Source organism: Hemicordylus capensis, chromosome 1 (genome assembly GCF_027244095.1).
Source record: "Hemicordylus capensis ecotype Gifberg chromosome 1, rHemCap1.1.pri, whole genome shotgun sequence".
In the NCBI taxonomy this organism is placed as follows: Eukaryota; Metazoa; Chordata; class Lepidosauria; order Squamata; family Cordylidae; genus Hemicordylus; species Hemicordylus capensis.
The window spans coordinates 79367743-79389846 of NC_069657.1; the positions used below are offsets into that span (position 1 = coordinate 79367743).

The 22104-nt window shown below is 44.9% G+C and overlaps 1 protein-coding gene and 1 long non-coding RNA gene across 7 annotated transcripts in view; one reads left to right on the top strand and one right to left on the bottom strand.

The window, feature by feature from the left end:
- Nucleotides 1-1669: 1669 nt before the first annotated feature.
- On the bottom strand, nucleotides 1670-12293 carry LOC128340095 (uncharacterized). The gene is made up of 4 exons (XR_008313457.1): nucleotides 12188-12293; nucleotides 8687-8757; nucleotides 8303-8364; nucleotides 1670-1954 (listed from the first exon to the last, which is right to left on the bottom strand). It is a non-coding gene; the product is annotated as an uncharacterized LOC128340095 (long non-coding RNA).
- A 209-nt stretch (nucleotides 12294-12502) lies between these two features.
- ACTN1 (actinin alpha 1) overlaps nucleotides 12503-22104 on the top strand; it is a 147568-nt gene continuing 137966 nt past the window's right edge. For 2 of the 6 annotated variants that reach the window (XM_053262872.1, XM_053262908.1), the window contains exon 1: nucleotides 12503-12841. In XM_053262872.1, the coding sequence (XP_053118847.1) occupies nucleotides 12737-12841 (105 nt within the window). In that variant the 5' untranslated portion in view covers nucleotides 12503-12736. The remainder of the gene's footprint in view (nucleotides 12842-22104) is intronic. The other 4 variants (XM_053262864.1, XM_053262899.1, XM_053262880.1 and 1 more) reach the window with 2 other exon arrangements.

Below are 22104 nucleotides of genomic sequence, written 5' to 3' on the forward strand. Positions count from 1 at the left end.
TGCAAAGTCTGCAAGAAATATTTAAGGCCTTCCTCCCATTAGAGTCAATGTAGTGTAGTGGGCAGAGTGTTGGATTAGGAGTAGGGAGGTCCTGGATCAAATCCCCACTAAGCCATGATGAAACTCACCGGATGAGGACAAAACATTCTGCACATGCTTTACTCTTCATATTTTACAAGGCTGAATCCTAGTATTTAATTACTTTCCATGGCTAAGTCTTAATAAAATGTGGTTAAAATTAAACTTTGGCTTTATCACTTCTAATATGCAAAAAGCTTTACAATCCTCATCTAATTCATTTTCACAAAATTTCTGTGTGGTAATTTAATAGCATTCCAATTTTACAAATGGAAGCTGAAAGAAAACCAGACTTGAAGTAGTACAGCAATAGAAACAATAATAATTTAAAGATTGTTTCATAAACACCTACAAACAAGGTGCCATACAAACATAAAATGACAAGACCCTGCCTGCAAACTTAGACAGAGGGGAGTAAGGTTAAGCAGTATTGTAGTTGCTAAGAGTTTGATCTGTGAACTGGGAAGTCAAATCTTACTGCAGTCATTAACTCACTGGACTTAGATTTGGCAAGCCACAATTTTCTCAGCCCCAGCTCCCAACTGTACATGGGGATAACAGTGCTGACTTGCCTAACAGTTATTGCAACAATTACAGAGATAATTTATTTTACATTTATAGCCCACGCTTCCTCCGTGGAGCCCAGAGTGGTGTACATAATAATAATGCATGTGCAGGGTCTTGAATACAGGTATTATTACCGTTATTCAGTAATAGTGGGCTGGTCCTCAGAATCCCCACAATGCCAGAGGAACAGGAGATTTCTAACTGTAAGAACTCAGAAATTTTCAACTATGTCGGATTGTTACAGTGCCACTGCCAACCCAAGATTACTGAAATTTTCCAGGCTGATATGATCAGATATTGGGAGGGCACACGGCTCGTGCATCTGCCGTTTCCCTGGCATCACATGGATTGTGTGAGCCAGCCCACGGAATTAGTCCGTGGCAGAATGGAGATTTGAATCCAGGTCTATCAGGTCCATATTTACAATGGCTATTTATTTATATATATATATATACCGTCTGATATGTATCTCTCTAGGTGGTGTACATAATGTAACACCAACAAATACAAACAAATATGAAAAGTAAAAACAATTCAAACAATATCACAGGATAAAAGCAATTAAACAGTTTTAAATTAATTTCAATTAAAAGCCTGAGAAAACAGGTGTGTCTTGAGGGTCTTTTTAAAAGATATGGAGATGCTCTTATTTTGACAAGGAGCATATTCCAAAGCCCTGGAGCAGCCACAGAGAAGGCCTGGCCCTGTGTCACCACCAAATGAGCTGGCGGAAACTGTAACCTGGACCTCCCCAGATGATCTTAACAGGCAGCAGGGTTAATGACAAAGGAGGCACTTGTACCCTGAACCCAAGCCATTAAGGGCTTTATAGATAATAACCCACACTTTGTATTTAAATTCAAAACATATCATGTCCAAATAAACATGTGGGAATGTTACTATTTTCCTCTGAAATAAGAACCACATTTCCCCCCAACATTGTATTTGTCTGATATTATACTTCAGCCTTTTCCTAGTGGCTTAGGGCAAATTAAACAAACACCTTTGGAATTGGCTTTTATTATTATTATCAGGCCTCTTCAAACTCAACATTTCATTAAGAATAAGGAACCGTTCACAGCTGCAATACCAGTTTTTCCCAGCCTTTCAGGCTTGAAAAGATTAAGTGCTTCAGTAATAGTTGATGCTTGATTTTCACAACCAGATGGCTAAAATATATGTTTTTAAAGAGTGCCAGCAGGCAGCCTGACAAATTGTCAACTGGATAAACATTTGCTTCTTTCCTGATAGTTCTGCCACAGATTAAGAAATGTTGTTACTCATCTTCAAGTCCAAGCTGAGAATATACCTGATGGGGCAGGGGGAAGAGTATATGAGAACACAATGTCTCCAGGAAAATCAAGAACATACAAAGTTACTACTGTACCAGCCTACAGCTTTCTATATACATACAGCTATTGTAGGTTACTTTTTCCCCTAGAAGTGAAACAAACCTCTTTATTGCTTTGTTCTGTAAAATTGGGATCATCCTTCAGTCAGAGAATGGGTCTTTCCAGATGGTGACTCCCCCCACCCCCCGCAACAAGCTTGCCAATTCTTACAGGTTATTTTGCAGGGGATTTAGATTATATTTTGCACACTGCAAAACTTTCTGGTGTTATCTGCCTGCCCATCCATGAAGAAACACCAATGTCTTTGCATTAGTACATTTTCCTTAACTTGATCACAGGAGAAGAAAACTGTGCGAGGAGGAAAAGCTGTGGACAGACAATAGTGCAATCTGTGTAGAACAGCAGTACCTGCAAAAGCGGCAACATGGCTCCCAAGGGTATGCCCGCCAAACAGCCTCATTTCTATACCTGAGCACACTTCTCTTCTGGTTCTTGCCTTGTACATCCCTCCCTTTTTAAAAAACTGAGGCCAGCTGATCAATCTTTTAATTCCCTTGGCCGCATTCAGATGAAATGGCTAATGCAGTTAATTGTGGCCGAGGTTGTAACTCAATCCCACCTGAACGTGCAAAACGGCAATTATTGGCTGAAAGCTACCTCTGGTTTGCCTTGCCAAACTCCAGTTTATACCTTCGGTTATTGCTAAGGTTCGCCGACAACTGAGGTTTTGCCGCTGAAACATTATGTCTGACTATTATGTCCGACTGCTGGCGCAGCTATAACTGCTGTTTCGCGCTGATTTTCAAACTGCAGCCATAGAGTCGACAGCTCAGACCTACCTAAGGATTTGGCTGCTCTGTGCCTTTGGCGCTTCTTGCTGGCTGCCTCTCAGAAAGCCAGCCCTGCCCCTCCTGCCAGCTATGGAGTTGCCAGGCTACAGGGCCATCATGTCCCATCCTGGGCTTGTCAGCCTGTCAAGCAGCACAATTGCTTGGGGGCAGACCCGATTCCCACTCTGTCCCTTGCTCCGCCCCCCCCCCAACCTGGCAAGCAGTAGGGAAAGGGGATGGGATGATAGGACAGGCACTAAGTGCTTTGCTCTCTGAGAAGGGAGCAACAGTGATGTATGTTCACCAGCACAAACACTCCAGGTGGCAACATAAGCAGGGCATCCCATCACAGCACTGGGAGGGGAGCAAATGGCTGGAGAGCGGAGGGGGACCAGGGTTGGGTATAAAAGGCAGACCCAAGCAGGGAACCCAGAGCAGCAAAGTTTTATTTTCCCCCATATATAGGTTGGGGAAGGGGCCCCTAGTATCTTCCCCTTGGGGGTTATCGGCCCTAGGCTTACTCATGAGAAGAACCATCTGTGAGGACTAATGTAAAATGCATGAGGTGATACTCTTGTTGTACTGGGTGGTACTCTCGATGCATGCTGAAACATCAGCCCATTATCCCACAGACTGCTCTCTCATGAGAGAGGAACTTGGAATGGGTTTAAAGGGCTGTGCCCACCCCTGTGTCTACACAAGCAGATATGCTCTGGCAAAGGGTCCCCTCATGGCAGGGATAGCCAGCATGAGCAGGGCATCCTTTCTCCAGCCAGGGAGCAAATATTTTTGGGGAGTGGGCGCTTCTGTCTGAGTTTGAGGGGCTGCCACAAGCAGGGATTCTGGAGCTGCCAAGTTCTGTCTTTCTCACTGAAAGGTTGGGGAAGAAGCCCAGCCCCTTCCCAGGGTTCTTGCTCCCAGGCTTACTCATGATCAAGGCTGGTTACCAGGGTCAGTCTTGGGTCAACTGAAATCCTTCTTCAAGGATTCAGCCACCTGACCCAGGTCTCACTGGCCAACCATGAGAGTCAAAGGCCACATGGAAACCCCAGACAACTCATGAGAAGGACCATCAGAGGGGAGGGGAGAGAATTGCTCAGACAAATCTGAAATGATGCCAGAAGGCAAAACATCCCCTTCTCCCACTAACCCCTCTCTCATGGGAGTGTCAGGCCATGGGTGCTCTAAATAGAGCAAGGATGTTTTCTGGATGGCAGTGGCGGGAAGTGGTGCCCTGGAGGCCATTTTCCCTTGTCTTGGGGATTATTATTATTATTTATTCGATTTCTATAGCACCCTTCCAAAAATGGCTCTGGGTGGTTTACAAAGAGAAATAAACAAGGGGCTGCAAAACTATGCCCCCTGCCAGCCAGTCCACCCCTGTACACATGAACCCTTGCCATCACCCCAGAATGACCACCCTGCTGTCCAGAGGGTGAGTGGAGAATGGGGGCGGGCTCCCATTTCCCATCAATCCCCATGTTTAGAGATCTGCATACAGCACAATGGACCAGGACCTGGGAATTCTCAAAAGTACTGTGTGTACACAAAAACCTTCACTTTGAAATTTGAATGGTATAATGGCCTCACAAGGGTCTATCATGCAACCAGTTTTCCTCCCATTTGGACAAGAAACAAGCCAATTATAAGTATTAGTGATTTCCCATTAAATATGGCCATTAGTCTATTATATATAAGCAATACTTGCAGTATATCACTTATGCTCCCCACCAGCAATCAGAAGAACACAAGAGCATCAATGTAACATCAAAAAATCAAAAGGAAATTGTAGTCACAACAGCAGAACAGATGCATGTTTACTCATCAGTAAGCCCACTAACTTTAATGGGACTTACTCCCAGGAAAGCATACACAGGATTGCAACCAAGTCATTTTGGATGATTAGACAGGAGGAAAAGGGAACAATTCAGTGCAATTTCAGGAAGTGATTCATTAAGCAGGATTTTCAACAACTGCTTTCTTAAGGGAACAAGACAACACTGAAAAGCACATTCAAACATGTTTTCTTCCATTCCAGGCTCTATGGGAGTCTTGGCAGAAGTGCATTATGGAGGAAATGTTGCAGAACTTCAGTAAGCTGGAAGTACACTAAACCAGAATTGCACAAGAAGAAAATGCAATTTTAAAAAACCTCTAGTAGGAGAGGCAAGAAGAGTCAGGAAAAATACCCCAACCTGCACTGTTCCCAGTGTTCTTTCTTCTATAGGATATTACACCCTTATTGTAAAAGTTAAGAAATTATAGAGCCATTTGTCCATATATAGTAAACATATCCATCAGAAGTTTAAAGTTCAAGCTTCTTGCCAAGGGTCTGTAGGGCAAGGATGCCCCAAGTTTGTATATTGTCAAATATATACAAACATTCAGTTGTGTATATTAGACGAAGAAGTGTGAGAAATTCCCTTGGAGCATATGATTCTTGTTAGAACTACATGAGAAATATCCTTTGGGACTCTTTCAAGATCTTACGCTACAAGGACTATTTCATATATTTCTATATGGCTCTGATTTTCATTAACAGAGTGAATTTTGTTAATTGATTGTATATAGAATATCTGGGTTATATTATACTGTTAGGCAAAAAATGTATAGCATATAGAGTTATAGATTGTGGATCTACATTGTTTAGTTTATACTCTTATCTATATTTCTGATCTAAAATTTCGAGGAGATTGAGTAGATTATATTTTGGGGTTCCTTCTTTTTCCATCACCCCAGTTATGTAATGCAACTCATAGTGAGGTTTTCCCAGTGCCAAATCTGAAGTCATTCCAGCAGTACTTTAACACATTTTTATGTGACCTGGCCTTTCAGATCTGTGTAGACCTGGAACCTTTTATTCCAAGGTTGTTTCTATGGTGCTGATTTTTATAATTTTGTACTTATTTCATTGTTTTGCTCAGTTTTTAAGATTGCTGACAGGGGCTCTGAAAGTCTTTGTGACTGAAGAGCAGGGCAGTACATTCCTGTAACAAAACAAACAAGTTTTCGTGCACAATTGCACGAAAACCTCAAAGCAGCCTGCTTGGGATGCCTCTATAGCTTTCTTAAGTAGTAACATCATGTGCAGAAGAGCCACTAAGAAGCCTCTAGAAGGATGAGTGGAAACTAACCATATTGTTAGCTGTGATGTTGTTTATACAACAAAACTGGGAGTGGGGACCATTCTGGTAGGATCTTGTTTCAGCCATCTGCCTCTTTTGTCAGTTGTTACTGGCCATCTACCTGCTGTCTGGGTATTTGACATCTTTCCTTCTTGGTTACCTGTATATCTAGCAGCTGCTGATGCAGTTACTATGACACCTTTCATCACTGTAATGAATAATTAATTTTTTATGGATTAATCCATAATTAATCTATGGAATTCTCTGTCACGGGATGTGATGTCCACTAGCTTGGATGGTTTTAAAAGGGGCTTGGAGGACAGGTCTATCAATGGCTACTAGTCTGAGTGCTATAGGCCACCTCCAGCCTCAGAGGCAAGATGCCTCCAAATACCAGTTACAGGGGAGCAACTACAGGGGAGCAACAGCAAAAGAGAGGGTGTGGGCTGTGGGCTTCTCAGGGCATCTGGTGGGCCACTGTGTAGAACAGGTTGCTGGACTGGATGGGTCTTGGGACTGATCCAGCCAGGCTGTTTTTATGAATGATGTAGACCAGGCCTGCTCTATGGAGCCCCCCATTAGGGATTTACATGAACCAGTTCAGAGGCCCTTTTACGAGCCTCTGAACCAGTTCCAATGTCTGGCAGTTCAGCCAGTTCTAAGGTGAGGGGCTATCTTTAAGGACAGGGGAGAGTGCTCGTACCCCTCCCACTGGGTTTCCCCCACCAATGCTGTCTTCTAAAATGGTCCAGCGTACCTCCTTGCCAGCCCGGTCCAGAAGTGGCTGGTGTGCATGTGCCTCATGCACTTCCGGTCCAAGGAGGCAGAGAGGCGGCAAGGAGGTATGCTGCCGACCTGCCGGACCATTTTAAAAGACAGCACCAGCAGGGAAAACATGGTGGGAGGGGTAAGAGCACACTGCTCCATCCTTAAAGATATCCCCCCACCTTCAAACTAGCAGGCGCCGATTCTGTGCACACCACTATGCCCAGCTGTTTTTGGACTACAACTCCCATAATCCCCAGCCACAGTGGCCAATAGCCAGGAATTTTGGGAGTTGTAGGCCAACACCTGCAAGAGGGCCAAAGTTGAGCAGCCCTGCTGTATACTGATGAGTGTGGAGCAATTCCCTTGGTTGTGACTCACTCAAGTCTCACCGAGTTCCCCTGCAACTGGGCTTGGGCACTTTCTGGATTTTGCCCAGAAGCCATCCCTCTTTTCCTCTCTTCTTTCCACCCCCATTTTATTATGAAGGACACCCAGATTGGCTCATTTTCTTCCAGGGCCACTCCTAAAGCTGAGCTATCCCAAGAAATTGAAGGAGGCAACTCCAACAGCCCCAAAGCACCCCTCAGCTGTTGCAAGAAGGCTCTGGCTCCTCTTCCAGCATGGCACCAGCCAGTCGTGTTGGCACTCTTAGCCCCAATTCCCATACAAGGCCCTTCCCACCCTCTCTATTCCCATACAAGGCCCTTCCCACCCCCTCACTCAGCCGGGTGTGCAGGGGGGGGGGAATGCCCCTTCGGTCACACAGAGGGCTTTTCCAACAGTGACACTGAAAACAATGAGTACTAGTTTGGTAGGAAATTGCTTTTCACACAAGTTATTAAACCAGTTTACACAGCATAAGAAAAGAGAAGGTGGGTTTCTGCCCAAAACAGGTTCACAATCTTTCACAAACAAACACATATGACAGAGCAACAGCCACAGGAGAGATGCTATGCTGGGCTGAACAGAGACAATCATCTGGTGGAGTATCCTAGCAAGCTCAGTGACAAATATATCAAAACATCTTTGAGCGGTAGTGCCTTTAGAAAGACGAAACTGCCCTTTGCAAGGGCCACCTATAACAAAGTTGTCTTTTTTATGATTTATGTCTTGCCACATAACATCTAGCCTTTTAACCTGGAATCAGAAATCGAAGGATCTTGAAGAAGAAGATTAACAAACTCTTTGAGGGAGAAGATTTCTACATTGTGTTGGAACTAATGGAGGGTGGGGAAGCTGTTTGACTCCAACACAAGTGAGTTAAATGACCTGTAAACTTTAAGTAGAATTCTTTGGTAGAATACAGGAGGGGTTTACCATTGCCTCCTCCCATACAGTATGAGATGATACCTTTCAGCATCTTCCTATATCACTGCTGCCCAATATAGTAGCAGCAGGGATTCGAACGGGCAACCTTCTGCTTGTTAGTCAAGCATTTCCCCACTGTGCCACTTAAGGTGGCAGTGTTAAGCAGTTACCCGTAACCTATTATTATACAGTTGGAGAGTACTATTTAAACTAACTGCCTGCTCCCAAGCACATTTACTGGAAAGCAAGTTTAGCTGAAATGAGTGGAACTTACTTCCAAGGACAACCGACTTCCAGTTGTCTGAGGTCCCTTGTATCTTAGAGACTGGTATATGCCTGGAGGAATTAAAACACAAGGCTTTTTTTATTCCAGCATGGGAAGGTCTGTTGATCTTGAAATCCCACAGCTGTATCAGTAAATACAATGGGATGGTAGAATAGACTATACTGCAAAATTACAGATGGGGAAATACATTTTAAATGTGTTTAAAAAACCCACCAAAACAAAATTCTCCAAATGAAAAACTAGCTGGAAAGAGAGGGCTGGGTTTGAACTCCCCTCCACCACCACCGTTGTGCTAATTTTCTGTATATGGGCGGGGGGGGGGGGAACGGATTAAACAGGGGAATATTAAAAAAAAAAAAAGGCATCCCCAACCTGCCGCAGTCTGAAGAGGTAAGAGTCCATGCTACTATCTCAGGATTCTGTCACCTCATTCTGCATGGGCCCTGCATTAGGAAAGAGATGGTAAGGATTGCTAGTCACACAATACAAAATGAACACCCTCGAGCACACAAGTGTGAACTTGAGGGTAAGAAATTATAGTTATCCCCCAGGCTCAGCCTTCTGTTGTTTTCTGAAGTTCCACTTGCTTCTAGATGAAGGGATGAATGGAGCTTCCACTCAGTTGCAGGATGCACTAAGGAAATAGCATATAGGCAATAAACAGTATGCACACTGGTAGCTGGCAAATCTCCCTGCTAACTGAACAAAAGGGGCACCTTTTAAAAGTGGTGATTATTTAGCAGGGGGAGAGCAACTGACCCTATCCATCCCCAGCACAGCATTCCTCCAGTGGCTGTTGCTGGTGTCTATTTTATGTTTTATTTTTAGATTGAGAGCCCTTTGGGGTCAGGGAGCCTATTTCATTCATTCATTCATGTAAATCACTTTGGAAACTTTTGTTGAAAAGCAGTATATACATATTCATTGGATATAAAAATTCATCGTATTTGTATATATAACTGTAGTTACTAGATTGTTGTAGTGCTGCTCATATTGTCCTTGTCAGCAGTGCTCTCAACCCAAAGTCTGAATTAGGAGTCATAAGTGACTGATGCTTTATCCCTCTACCCAAACCAGCCTAAGATACCACTGTACTAGTGCAGAGTTGAAAAAGAATGGTATATAGAGAGATACACTTTCATATCACAAAGCCAATGGAGAGCTAGGGCAGGAAGGCTAACAACATGATACTGTTTCTTTCAGCCTTATTGTTAGACACCTCTGTAGCACTTTGTTAGGCTCTGTCCAGCAAGTTCTAGCAAGACTAGCGTGCAAGGGGCTGATTTTCCCGTTTATAGAACTATCTTATCCATCCCTCCACAGAGTCCAAGGTAAGGGCAGGCAAGAGGCAATACTGCCAGATGATCGATTTAGGAGCTTCACCCCACATACCTTGGGTTTTGCTCAGATGGGGGAGGAAAGAAATGCCAAGCTGTCTCCTGCTCCTCCCACTCTTTTTTCTTGAATATCAGCAGCAGCCCCACCACGCCACTTCAGTGAAATAAAGTATAGTTGCCGCTTTCCTTGGCCATTTCCCTTTCTCATTTCAACCAGCAGTGACTTCAGGAATCCCCACACCATACCTTGTTTCAAGGACTACATGCGTCTTTGCCCTCCTGCAAAAAGCTTCAACCTTTTCCACACCACCACTTTGTGCTGTCAAAGGAAGGAGGGCAGCCCACAATCTACCTAGACCAAGGCTTCTCAAACTGGGGTCCCCGGCTGTAGCTGGACTGCAGTTCCCATCATCCCCAACAACAACGGCCTTTGACCATTGTGGCTGGGAATGATGGGGATTGCAGTCCAACTACATCTGGGGACCCAAGTTTGAGAAGCCCTGACCAGACAGGCAATATATGAGGGAAGAAAGCTTTCACACACTCTGCTGCTACAGAACCTCCACTGGTGAAGCAACAGCCATATTTTACTTTTTATTTATTTTATTGATTGTTAAATTTATATACTGCCTTTCATTAAAAACAATCCCAAGGCAGTTTACAAAAGTTAAAAACATACAATTAAAATGACAGTTAAAAGTATTAAGCTAAAAATAAGAAAACAAATCTGATTTAAAATATATAAAATACAAACATAAAAACTGTACACGGATAAAAACACACAGAAGCAGCAATAAAACAATCATGTAAAGGCCTGGATAAAAAGCCAAGATTTAACAAGCTTTCTAAAAACTGTGATGGAGTCCGAGGAGCGAATGGCCACTGGGACAGCATTCCAGAGTCTGGGGGCAGCAACGGAGAAGGCCCTGTTCCGAGTGCACGACAGCCGAGCCTCCCTCGTTGTCAGCACCCAGAGCAGAGCCCCCTCAGATGATCTCATCCAGTGGCAGCAACCCTTGGGAGCAGGCAGTCCATCAGGTATCCCAGGCCCAAACCGTTAAGGGCTTTAAAGGTCAAAACCATCGTATTAGAGAAGACAAAACCCCACCCTCTCTCCAGTCCATCCTGTCTGTGTCTGCTCATGGTCACTTATTTTTGCTTGAGATTCTCTGGTTGCACCAGGAACTGCTTCTGTGCTGCCCTCTCCAAAACAACTGAGACTGGAGATCAAACTGAACAAGTGAATGCATCATCATAGAGTTTGGAGTAAGGTAATAACTCTTGGCTACAAAATGGCACCTTCAGGGGGGCTTTTTGATGGGAAAACTATTTATTTATTCAATTTATAAACCGCCCTTACTAAAGTGGCTCAGAGTTACAATGCAGAGACAGAAGGTTAAACATCTGTATCCACCCTATGGTCTTTTATCCAGCTCAGGCTCCTGCATGGTTATATTTGTAAGTAGATCCCAAACTAGACAAGGGAACACTTAACGTCTTGTCTGGCCCAGAATTAGTGCTGCACTGATCAAGCCTGAATCCCTGTATATGTGTGTACAAGAGTGCAAAATGTCTTGTAACAATGAGTTACAGTCTTTGATTCTCACACTTGGCAGTTCTGGCGAGAGGCATCGCCACTGATAGCAGGGAAGGGGACAGAAGAAAATCACAATCATTAGGTAAAAACCCTCCAACACCACAGTGTAGTGGTGTTTCACTACAAAATATAACAGAAGTGACTTAACTATTAAATTATGAAAATCCAATAAAAATGCAAATATAAATAAATCGCCACATGGCAAACAGGGAAAGAAGGGAGACAGGCAATCAACCTGAAGTGCAGGCCCTTTTCATTTCTCTTTGTGAGTATGGTGGAAAATATTGCTACTGAAAGCAATGGCTTATGTTGTAGTGGCAGCATTCATTCACAAAGTCTGGTGACTCCAAAGCTTACGGGTAGAGTGATGTTGAGGTTCAGGTTGTAAATCTGGCAATATACTGAATATGCTACTTTTTCAAATCTGTTTTGTTTTTCAAGAAGTAACAACTTTGTTAACCACTCTATAACAAATTGTTTTCTGGGTGGCTTGCAACATAGGATTAAAATATACAATTAAAACACAGAACACATTAAATCATAACAGACAAAAAAGGAGAAAAGAAAATACAATACAAAGCAGTTTAAAAACTCATTTTAAAATTAGTTACAAATCAAATCAGATCTGAAAACCAGAATTTAAAAAGGCCTGGGTGAACAAAAAGGGAAGTATCCCTGATAGTTACACAGATTAGTAGTTACAATGGAATAGAACCACCCTCAAGACTCCTCTCCTCTCCGTAGAGCCAATGCACACAGGATCACAGCCGAAACAAAAACAATGTAAAATGAAGGGGGGAAAGAGACCCTATATTGCTCTAGGGTTGTTCCGAAATATACTGTATTATATTAGCTTCTTGGACATATGAATATCCATTTCGGAAATATGGATGGCTTGAATGCTCGAACCTGTAGGAGAACGGAAAAGGTAAAACCTACTTAGCTCCCAAACGTTCCTTGCCTTGTTTATGACATGCCAAATAGGATAAAACAGCACATTTTCGCTCTCAGGAGCTTCGGCAACTCTTGTAAAATCCCCTCCAACTCCAAGGAGACGTCATCACGCCGATCCCACGGAGCAGATGAAATTCAGACGTCACACGTGGAGAGGAAAGGAAACTGGGCGGGGGGAGCGCTCTTAAATCAACCTATAAGCGCTGCTGGAAGTTGCGATTGACACTCGCCAGCCTCAATGGGGGTCACGGTGGCCCTCGAAAATGAACTTTGGGCTACTCCGCTTAGCCAATGAGGTCAATTCGGAGGCAGGGCTGGCTTCTCCCTCGCTCGCTGCTCCCCCGTCCCTTTTCGGTGCGTGTGTGCAAAGATTAGGTTGCGATCTGGCAGTGGGAGCTGCCTTCTCCACACTCTCTCCCGCTTTGCTCCACGGTAGCTGTGCTTCAGCAGGGAGCTTTCGAGACCAGCCGCGCTACGGGGAAGGGAAAGCCTCAGGAAGCAAAACCAAAGCGCACACAAGCGAGCCTCGCCAGGATGGATCATTATGACTCTCAACAAACCAATGACTATATGCAGCCCGAGGACGACTGGGACAGGGATCTACTTTTGGATCCAGCTTGGGAAAAGCAGCAGAGAAAGGTAACCTGGAGCTCACCTTCCTCCGATCACAGGGCGTGGGAAGGTATTGCTGCTGGAGGCTGCCTGCAGCAACTCCATTAGATGAAGCATTTAACAGCGTGGAGGGAGGAGGGGGCTAAGCATCTCGTTGGACACCGTGTCGCGGAGATCCGTGTGTGGTGCGAATCTGCACATGTTTCTTTCCCTCGAGCCGTGGCTGCTTATTCCCCACCGCCAGCACCACCACGAACTCCCAGGCTGTCGCTCCAGAGCACTACAGCTGCTGCTAGCGGTGCTGATGGTTGTGAGGGACTTTTCCTACAGAAAGCTGCCTATTGCTGCCTGCAACGCTCTCTCGTTGGTATCTCATTAAATAATCCCCCCACCCACCCTCTTCTCAACGCTGCTGTTTCTCCATCAGGCAGAGCTGTGGTGATGGCAACAGTGAACCAAACTAGGCTAAGGATTTGTCTCCGCGGGAAATCCTCTTCTCCCCCCACCCCCGCCTCGGGTCTTGCACAGAATTAATGCCATGCGTGGACGGTGGCGCCTCGCTAGCTGTGCCCGATACTTGTACCTTAATGTAGTAATACCTCCTCTCCTCTCCTCTTAAAAAACAATTATGCAGCAGCATTGATTGAAGTTACGGAATTGGTTAGTTAGTCGGTGACAAATCTGCTTAGGAACAGACAGTTTTGTGAGATCGTGGCTAGTTTGTGTGTAACCTTTTTTTTTTTTTAAATTCATTTTCTACTTGTCAAATGCAGGCAAATATTTGATTGCTGGAGAAGGGAACGGAGGTGACGTGCGTGGGGAGGCGGGCTGCGGCGGCGGGGAGGGGGCTGCAGTTGCTGAAATCTTGTGCTGAAAGTGTGTTGGAAGGTAGAGAAAGGGAGCCGTTTGTGTTGCTCAATTGAGCAGCCCCGGAGTTGCCTTCTCCGCCGCCACCTCCTCCTCCTCCAAAGCAACAGATGTTTTTTCCTACCAGCGCCGGGAGACAAGCTGGCCCCCTTGGCGTTTCGCAATGCAACCCACAAAAGCCACCTTCTCGAAGGGGCTGCTCAAACAGGGAAGTGGCTGCAGTTTGCACACCCTACACCTCCTGCTGCTGCTGCCCGCATAAAGGGAAGCCTCCCCCCCTCCCCGGCAGTCTGTAGCAGGGCTGTGCCCAGAGGTGAGGGAGGTGTGCAGGTAACGTGTGCCTGCTGGAAATGCCCTTATAAACTGCAGCAACTTCCTCTTCCAAGGAAAAGTTACTCGCCAAGGAAAGTTGCTTTAGATAGGGATTTTACAGTGGCTGATCTAGGCAGAAAACAGAGAGAAAACTAAAGTTTACGTGGAGGAACCCAGGAGATCCGGCTCTTTCGCCAGCAACATGGTGACACCACCCCCCCCCCATCCCAGCTATAAGTTATTTCCAGGATTCTGAGAAACCGGATCAGATCGATTGACTGAGTGGCTCCCTTTTGGTTCAGACTGGAGGAAAAGCCAGGTTCTCCCCTCCCTGAGCCATCCCACAAATATCCCTTCACCAGCAGGATGATGGCTCACTTCAGTTTTGAATGGTGCGGTTTAGGGCTGGGCTTGTGCAAAGCTCATGTCCAAAAATGGTAACATTCATCCCATTTTTAAATGTAAGGAGGCGGGGGAGGGAAGTTAGGAGGCGTTCTAGCTTCTTTACCTCCCCACCACCCAACCAAAGGCATCCTGTATTAGCTCATTCTGGAATCCTAAGCCCTTAAACATTTCCCTTTAGTCATTTGTCAGACAGTTAGAAAGAGGAGGGAAGAACGTTTGGCAAAGTTGCCTCCTCGCAATGTGGCACGTAGAGGTCAGTGGAGAGCATGGCTGCTGCATCTTCTTCTTAAGTTCTGTCACCGCCCTGCCATATAAAGAGGACTGAGTTGTTGGTGGCTGGAGGATGAAGGGGATACAATGTAGCCATACTTTTTAAACTAATTTGTGTTTGATTTTGTTGCAAAGATCTCTGAATGGAGTTGGGAATATATCAGTTGGAAGAGTGTGCTAATTAAAGCATACTCTGTGGTTCCTTTTGCCTAGTTTTAAAAAGATGTGTAGATACTTTAAATGATGTGTTTTCAGTGGAGGCGAAGTTAATTAAAGAACTCCTGTCAATGGTATGCATCCTAGCTTGAAAAGGCTTCATAGAGACAATAAAGGCAAGAGAAATAAACCATGAAAACAAGGGTACTTATTGGAGAATGGAGTTTGTGGTGGGTGACCTTGGCATGACAACAAAGAGGAAAGGAATGGTAATTTAATTCCTAATCCATGTGGTGAGAATGTTAAATTGCTGGCCCAGGGGGATCTACCAGCAGTAGCTTCTGAGGAATCCCCCCCCCACATCTGTCTCAGTGTAACTATTGGCAGATGACCCTCCATTCTTATCTATTTTTAGGATAACAAGGTGTCCTGATTAATAAACTTTCTTTATACCGTAAAGTGAGAAATTCTGTGGGTCCTGTGCTATCCCATGAATAGTGCAAAGGGATTTGTCCCTCATTTATTATATACCATTTATTTTTACTATTTCAAAACAATTAATAACATGCCTACTAGCATCCAAAGACAATATTTTAATTCCCCCCATAAAAATTGATATCACAAAAGTTAATAATTGCAAGATAAAATATCAAGAACATTCAAAGCAGGTTTCTAGGTAATTTTAATTACCCCCCCCCCCACGGAAGATTGCAAGAATGAGTTTAAGTGAATTGGGGCCCTGCAGAGAAGACCCTGCACTGTCCTGTCATTTTAGTCTTCCATAGTGAGGGAACCCCTAAGCAGGGCTTCATCCATCACACATATTGGGTGGACAGGCCCATATTGGGGGAAATTGCTCCATTAATGCTGAGCTCACCCGTGTAGAGCTGCAGTCCTAAACATACTTCCTAGAGGGTAAGCCCAACTCAGTGGGATTTTCTTTGTGTAAACTTGCTTAGAATCTGTGTACCCTCTGATTTTTTTCATGTGTGTGGAATGAGTTTTGTTCTGGGAGGCAGTATCAAGGCAATGTGTGTGCACATAAATTCAAAGTAAGAGCTTCCTAATTCAACCTGATTGGGATCTAAAATTAACTGAGCACACATCAAAAACTTGTGTGCATGCACATGCTTTAGAGGTGAAGTGGCTTTTCATAACAGTGGGAACATTGCTTAATAACATGGTGATCCTAAGTTTTAAAGGTTAGTAACATAGGAAGCTGACTTATGCTGAGTCAGACCATTGGTCCATCTAGTTCAGTATTGTCTACACTAACACAGCTCTCCAAGGTTTCAGGTGGCAGTCTCTCCCAGCCCTATCTGGAGATGCCAGGGATTGAACCTGGGACCTTCTGCATGCAAAGCAGACACTTTAGCACTGAACTACAGCCACATCCCTAAACCACCATCTTAAACTGGGTCTAGAAACCAACTGACAACCAATGCAACTTATGCATCATTGCAGATATATGTTCCCTGTATGCCATCCCCTGATGAGAAGATCTGATGAATACATTCTTTTAAATCAAATTCTCATGTGTGTCAAAGACTACGAGGCTAATAAAAAAAAAAACTACTGGTGGAAAACATATTGGAATTTGCACCCCACCTTCCCCCTAAAAGTCAGGGCATGTAGCAGCACTTCCTGAACTACTATCAGACCCAGAGCATAGCACCTGCGCTGCTAGTTTGTCTTTGCCCAGCCGGGCTCCGCCGCTTTCTCTCCCCACCGCTTCCCCCTCCCTTCCGCCCCAGTCCGTTCCCCGTTGTTCTAGAGGTTCCCGTCCTCCTCCCACCACCGGCCGCTTTCCCTCCCTGCCCCCTGGCAGTGCTTTCTCTCCCCGCCGAGCTCCCTCCCTCCCTCCCCGCCATTTCTGCCCACCCGCCTCCTCTGCCAGGATGTGCCACCACCGGGCTCCCTCGTGGGGCTGCTGTCCGCCGCCAGTCTCCGCCATTATTTCTCGCCACCGCCTCCTCCCGGCCGGTGGTCTCCCCCTCTGGTCCCGCCATTGGGCATGGCATGGCTTGCCACATCCCCATGCATCCCCCTGGTCCATCTTCTTTTAGCAGCCTTATAAGGTAAAAGCCCTTAAACAAACAAACACAGAGAACCAAGAGACTCCTGAGAGCTATGGGGGCCATTCACCTGACCGACCGACTGGGTGGGTGGCCTTTCCCCCAGACAAGCATTTGTAGCCTGGTGGGAGTGCACTCCACGCTCCCACGCGATCCCTTCTGCTCCATGCAGCGCGGAGCAGGGTGGATGGGCATTGTCCCGGCCTCCAGGTATCCCACAGTACACTGCACACCAAGCGTCGTGCACTGGGGAATTCCCACAGGGGATGGGTGCTCTAGGCTCCCATCTCTATGTCAGCGTGAGCTACAAATAGTCTGGGAGCAAGGCTAAGGGCGCATTTGCACCTTTAACCTTGGCTAAGAGCCAGGCTTCAGGGCTGGGTTTGGCGCCGCAGTACTGCCGGGATCCATGCGGACCTGGCAGTTCTCACAGGCAGCCAGACTTGCTCACGAGAACAGCCTCAGTCATTGAGTCCATGGCTGCGTTGAGATTTCAGTCAAGCTTCACAGGCCCATTTCTCACTGTCCCTTGGACCAGTGGTCCCTCTGATTTTTTCCATCTCTGTGCGGAATGAGTTTTGTTCTGGGCGGCAGTATCAAGGCAGTGTGCGTGCACCAGCATTCAGAATGGGACCTTCCTTATTCAACCTGAGCGGGATCTACAATGAATTGAGCGGACATCCGAAAACTTGTGAGTGCGTGCATGTGCAAACGCCTTAGAGGGAAGAGTGCTTTGGACCAAACTGGTATTTGGATCAGTGGTCTGGAATTCTGTTTGGTGTCTCTGTGTAACCCAGTATTTCTCAAACTGCAGGGCCTACTTGTATAGGGAAGGCTGCAAATAATTCTGCATGTCTTACTTGAAATAATAGGCCTGTGAAAAGTCAAGAGTTCAAGATTTCCCAAATTTTGGGTCATGATGACCACATTTTGGGTTTTCTGGATAAGAGGAGTGCTGTCATGGGTCCTTGACTGATGCTGGCCCAATGACTTTGAGCTAGAAATCTAATGAGTTGGAAAGGAAAGTGTAGGAGCTGCGGAGAGAAGTTTTGCAGGGAGGGAAGTAGCTTGTGTGAGAGCTATGAATATGACAGATATTTATATACCGCTTTTCAACAAAAGTTCGCAAAGCAGTTTACATAGATAAAAATAAATAAAATGGCTCCCTGTCCCAAAGGGCTCACAATCTAACAAAAGAAACATAAGACAGACACCAGCAACAGTCACTGGAGGGATGCTGTGCTGGAGACAGATAGGGCCAGTTGCTCTCCTCCTGCTAAATAAAGAGAATTGCCTCTTTGCTCAGTTAGCAAGGGGAAGAGCTAAGTGGGTGGGGAAGAAGAAGTGTGGAACATGATGGATGAGCAGGGAGGGGGCAAAGAAGTTGCCTGTGTCATGTTTTGATGAGTTCTTAGTGCCATTTTAATTGACTTCTGTAAGCTGCCTTGAACTTTTATATATAAGAAAGGCAGGATATAAGCTTTTATCGTAAATAAAGATCTAGTAAGTTTAGAAAGGGGTGTGATTTCATAGTTTGAGAAACACAGTCCTAATCTTGAAGGGAAAGGTGTGGCAGGAAATTACTCCACTGTGATATAAAATATCTCTTTCTTCTTGCAGGATCCTCCCATCACTCTTAAGCCACTGCACTTTTATGACTTTGTGTAAAATCAGCAGCATTTAGATTTAAAAACAACTTTTGTTGGAGGTGGAGAGTAATAATTTTTTTCTTGTAACTCTCCCTTCACCCCCATTACTCACTTTTTGAAGGGTGAAACTTCCAGGTTGGTTGGTCAGCATAACAGGTTCATTAAAAACATTTAATATAAACATATATATTTTGTATATGCTCAACCTATCCCAGTTTGCAGGTTTCAGTTCCAGGTAAGAAATTGCTGGCCACCCTTTCTGCCTCCCTGTTTTGTGTTAACTTGCCCATTGGCAGAAGACCCCAGATTTTTTTGGATCCACTCCCATATTACTGCATCCCCATTCAATTAATATTGCTATCGTCATCAGAAACTCAAGATGGAATGGAGCAAGAAAATGCAATACTAGGGTCAAAACTATATTAATTTTTAAAATTTCTATCGCAACGTTCAGCAGAGGCTTCCAAAGGAGCTGATACTTTAAAAAAATAGCATTAACATTAAAACAACACAGTATTAAAAATAATTAAACAACAGTAACAAGCAACAATAAAGAGAGACTTAATCAGCTAAGTACTAAACTGTACTTCAGCATTATGAACCTTAGACTCGCATACCCATTCCTCTTTCCCACTCCTCCTGCTTGCATGTGGTGATTGAACACAACCATTTCTGGTTTACTAGCAAACTACAGTTTATTCATATGGATTTGGGAGATTATGGCTTGCACAAACCATATTGCCTGCAAACCATGATTGTACAACAGGTTCAAAACAGAGAAAAGTACATAAGTAAAGCCCTGCTGGATCAGGCCCAAGGCCCATCTAGTCCAGCATCCTGTTTCGCACAGTGGCCCACCAGATGCTGCTGGAAGCCACAGGCAGGAGTTGAGGGCATGCCCTCTCTCCTGCTCTTACTCCCCTGCAACTGGTACTCAGAGGCATCCTGCCTTTGAGGCTGGAGGTGGCCCACAGCCCTTGGACTAGTAGCCGTTGATAGACCTCTCCTCCATGAAGTTATCCAAACCCCTCTTCAAGCCATCCAAGTTGTTGGCTGTCACCACATCTTGTGGCAGAGAATTCTACAAGGGGATTATGCATTGTGTGAAAAAGTACTTCCGTTTGTAGAAAGCAAGGAGGGAGTAGAAAGCGAGGAGGGAGTGCATGAGCCCAAGGTTTATAGCTTATAACGTTAAACTATGCTTTCAGCTTTGTGGATGAATAAGTTTAGACATTGTGCCATCGAGTCGATGTCAACTCCTGAATGTGATTTTCTTGGTAAAATACAGGAGTGATTTACCAGCGCCGCCTCCCACGCAGTGTGAGATGATGCCTTTCAGCACCTCCCTATATTGTTGCTGCCCCATATAGGTGGCTACAAATGTATTTACTAGGCACGGTCTGGAAAGCACACCGGCAGGGATTTGAACTAACCGCCTCTTGCACTCTAGGCAAGCTGCTTCCCTGCTGAGCCACTGCAGCTGATAAGTTTAAACACAGCAGGGATATAATAGTCCATTAACAGTTTGGGAGAATAAAACTGTCTTCACCTGGCACCAAAAGGTATGAAATAGGTGCCTGCCAAGTGTCTCTGGGGAGAGTATTCCAAAACTGAGGATCCACTGGGAAGGCACGGCCTGCACCTGTTGCTCTCTGCACCCCTGAATGAAGTGGAACAAGCATCTGTTCCCCTCACCGCCAGCCACAAAAAACTGTGGCTGGGGATGATGGGAGCTGTAGTCTAACAACAGCTGGCAAGGTTGGCCACCCTGGCACTAGAAGATCTGTGCCTCATTATTCATCAACTATCTTTAAGTATGTGTGGGCCTTAAATTAAATTGTAGCTCCGTCCTAGCCAGTTAATCCACAGAGTTGTATCTGATAGGAATTTGGCTGCTCTCTGTGCAGCATGCTGGTTTCAGCAGTTTGCTTTCATGGCAGTGTTTGCTCAGCAGGGCAAACAGCCATACATAGGAGAAGGTATGTGGGCCCTTATCCATGTGTCCAGAGCAGTGTTCTAGCTTTGTACTTCACCCGGGCAGCTTGCACTGGATATGCTTGTGCAAATAACTCCTTTCAAGATCAGAGCTGTTGCAATTAAGGTTTACAGTCTTTTAACAACTATGCATCATGGGGGTATTCATTAAGTATGGAAATCTGTCAGAATAAGTGTCACTTCGAAGTTGAAACTCACTTAGAGCTTTCTGTGCCAGTAGTTCTCCCTTCAGTATTTTTGTGTAGGAAGTGAGACAAAGTGATGTGGTTTTTCATGGGCTGAAAGTGTGGCTACTGTCATGCAGACGAGGCCCACAGTCACCCTCATCACTGGTGAGTCAGGCAACATGCGTTGAAGCCACCGGTGCATATGGAGGGCACACCTATTCCACTTTAAAACTGCCATGCAAATGTTTCTGCTTACTGTCTCCCACCCACCCACCAGACCAGATGTGTACAGGGAAGCTAACAGAACATTTTAAAATGGCCCTGAGATCTTGGGCAGAGAGGAAATAGTAAACATTATGTGTTAGCCTTGTCACAGAAGTAAGAAACCACAGGCTTGCATCTCGCCACCCTCACCTAAGTATGTACGACTGTGTCATTCTCTTTAGCATCCTGGGCTCTAATGTTTCAAAATTAGAGCTCCTGCTACTGTTTGGAAAAGTGTGATTCCCCCCCCACTTGTATTCACACAAGAGGCTCTGTGTTGGATGTCCTGTAGACATGGTCTCTTTAGGAAGCTTTCAAAGCTCATCCTAGCATGGATATTCATTTAAAGGAGTGAGGGAAGAATACTGAACAGAACTAATTCTGACCCTTCAGAAGTTTCTGTGCTTTCCACAAGAGGCTTGTGTTATGGGATTAATGTGCTTTTCTCTTTTAATACCAAAATATTTTGGAAGTTTCTCCTGGTTGAACTGTTTGACCCTCTTCCAAGCCACCCCCTGACCTACCAGTCTCAAGTAAACATTGTCCTTCTAAAGCAACCCTTGCAGAGCTTTAATGAGCTAACTGCTGTTTCTCATTGTTATGTAATAAAACTTGGAATAAGTGCTGTACTAATATCATTGCACTATGTTGCAGACCCGCTTGGGATCTTCTGTTTGTAAAGCCATTTGCTCTTAATTGCACACCTGTATATGCTCTCAAAAATCTCATACAACTAACTGATAATTTTGAAACCATCCAGATACTTCTGGGTTCATCAACAGAAAGCCAGGTAGCTACCCTGTTAAGAGAATTGTACCCAAATATAGCATCTCAGTGGTCTGATGTGGATGAGTCTGACTCAGAACTGAGATAATACTGCAGTGTCTCAAGTTGTCCTGTGCAATGACTTAATCTGTGTCCTCTGTAGAATTGAAATTATTTTTTAATGTGAACTCCCTTGTGGTTGGTTGTGCTGGTTTATTTAAAGTTGTGACACAAATTAGTCTTGAAGGAAAGACATCCACTAGTTTTTAAATAACCAGTTAAGTGTTCACTCTTGTTTGCTAAATTACACAAGAATACTTTGGCTGGCATCCAGACCGTGCTACTCAGAAGTAGTTCATGATTAG